The sequence below is a fragment of the Gavialis gangeticus genome, unplaced genomic scaffold, assembly GCF_001723915.1.
Source record: "Gavialis gangeticus isolate Ggan-Ray unplaced genomic scaffold, GavGan_comp1, whole genome shotgun sequence".
NCBI classification, from domain to species: Eukaryota; Metazoa; Chordata; order Crocodylia; family Gavialidae; genus Gavialis; species Gavialis gangeticus.
In genome coordinates, this window is record NW_017729006.1 from 17,334,524 (window position 1) to 17,336,158 (window position 1,635).

The 1,635-nt window shown below is 59.8% G+C and overlaps 1 protein-coding gene across 2 annotated transcripts in view; it reads right to left on the reverse strand.

The window, feature by feature from the left end:
- The window catches only part of EXOSC7 (exosome component 7), a 35,468-nt gene extending 34,072 nt beyond the window's left edge, over positions 1-1,396 (reverse strand). The window contains exon 1 of one of the 2 annotated variants that reach the window (XM_019508891.1): positions 1,206-1,392. In XM_019508891.1, coding sequence (XP_019364436.1) covers positions 1,206-1,262 — 57 coding nt within the window. In that variant the 5' untranslated portion in view covers positions 1,263-1,392. Of the gene's footprint in view, positions 1-1,205 lie in introns of both variants that reach the window. The other variant, XM_019508892.1, reaches the window with a different exon arrangement.
- Between the last annotated feature and the right edge of the window lie 239 nt (positions 1,397-1,635).

Consider the following 1,635-nt stretch of genomic DNA (forward strand, 5'->3'; position numbering starts at 1 on the left):
GGGGGGGGGGGGCGCGGGCATGGGGGAGGGAGATCAAGGCCCTCATGGTGAGAGAGGGAGTGGGGCAGGGATTAGGGTCGCTGCCCAGCCAGAGCGGTGAATGGGACATGGGGCAAGGGCAGGATGGAGCTATGGGTGACTCGTCCAAGGGATCTGGGGGGAGGGACGAGATGGCTCCCCCACTGCTGTGCAAGCCCCAGGTAGGCATTGTGAGGGCATGTGCCCCTCCAAATTTGTACACAGGGTGGATACAGGCTGCCTGTTGTGGGCTCAGGGCTCTCTGCCCTGCTGCCTTTTCCCCAGGAGCCCTGTGCCACCCGGTGGCAGCGAGGGTGGCAAGTTGTGAGGCCAGCATGGGGCTCCCAGGCAAAGGCAGCAGAGTAGAAAGCCCCGAGCCTGCAGCAGGCAACCTGCATCCACCCTTGCCTTGCTTGGCTCTGCTCTGGTTAAAAGCATCCCTGGGCTTAAAAAGGGTGGCAGTGGCACTTGAACTAAAGCTCATTTGATGAGCTTTAGTTCAAACGCCCCCACCACCATTTTAAGCACTACGATGCTGATACCCTGGACGAGCCACTCGTGGCTCTGTCCCACTCCGTGCTCCAGGTCCCAGCCCCACTCGCTCCCTCACCTAGGGGGCCTCTATCTGCCCCCCACTCCCTTCGCCTCCACAGACTTAATTGCAGGGCCCTGCTCTCCAGACCACCCAGCTGTGCTCCTGTAAATCAGTTATCAAATCAGTACTGCCCGACATGCCTGGTGAATAATCAACTATCAGTAACAGCCTATAAAGTCTTTATTGGTGCACCCCTAGTGAAAAGCCTGGCTTCCTTTTCATAGTACTTTAGGAAGCACACTTCAGCTCATGAAACCTTGTCCTACACAGATATGAAAGGCAGGGCAGCTTTCACCAAAGCAAGCATAGTATGCCCACGTGCACACACACAGGTTTGTGAGCCTCCAAGGTGCACAGCACCCACGCCCTTCCCCGCTACTCAGCGTAGCGCCACCCTCCCTCACAAGACAAAGCCCAAGACTGCAGAGAGCAATCCCCTGCGCCTAAACCAGTCCGCCTGCGGGGTCTCTTCGCGCCCCTGAAGGCCACACAGAACGAGAGCCGGAAGCAGGCACCTCCCTGGGGCTGGGAGGGGGGAAACGGCACCCCGGGAGCAGCGAGGCGGAGCAGCTGAGGGAAGGGAGCCTGTTACCTGGACCCCGTGCACGACGTAGACCTTCTCCGCCTCGCTCAGCACCACAGACGCCATGCCCCGCGCCAGCTCTCAAACACTTCCGGCTCACTGCGGATGCCGTCATCAAAACGCGACGAAGCTCCTCGGACGCTTCTCAGCCGCCGTGAGACGCCGCATCGGGGGTACGTAACTTCCGCTCCGTGACGCATGGTGGAGCGACTGACACCCCCTGCGTCACAGGCTCTCCCGCTTCTAGGAACTGTGGGAAGTGAGGCACTGACTCACCGCATGCGCAGCGAAAGTTGAGGGCTCGCGCATGCGCATCCGTGTTCCTTGAAGAACGTGTATGCTTATAGGTGGGGCTTAAGCGTATAGGGCTCCCCCGCCTCCCCGCCCCCATAATAGCGCATCGTGGTCTGTGGGCGCTAATCCACTGAGTGCATATCAT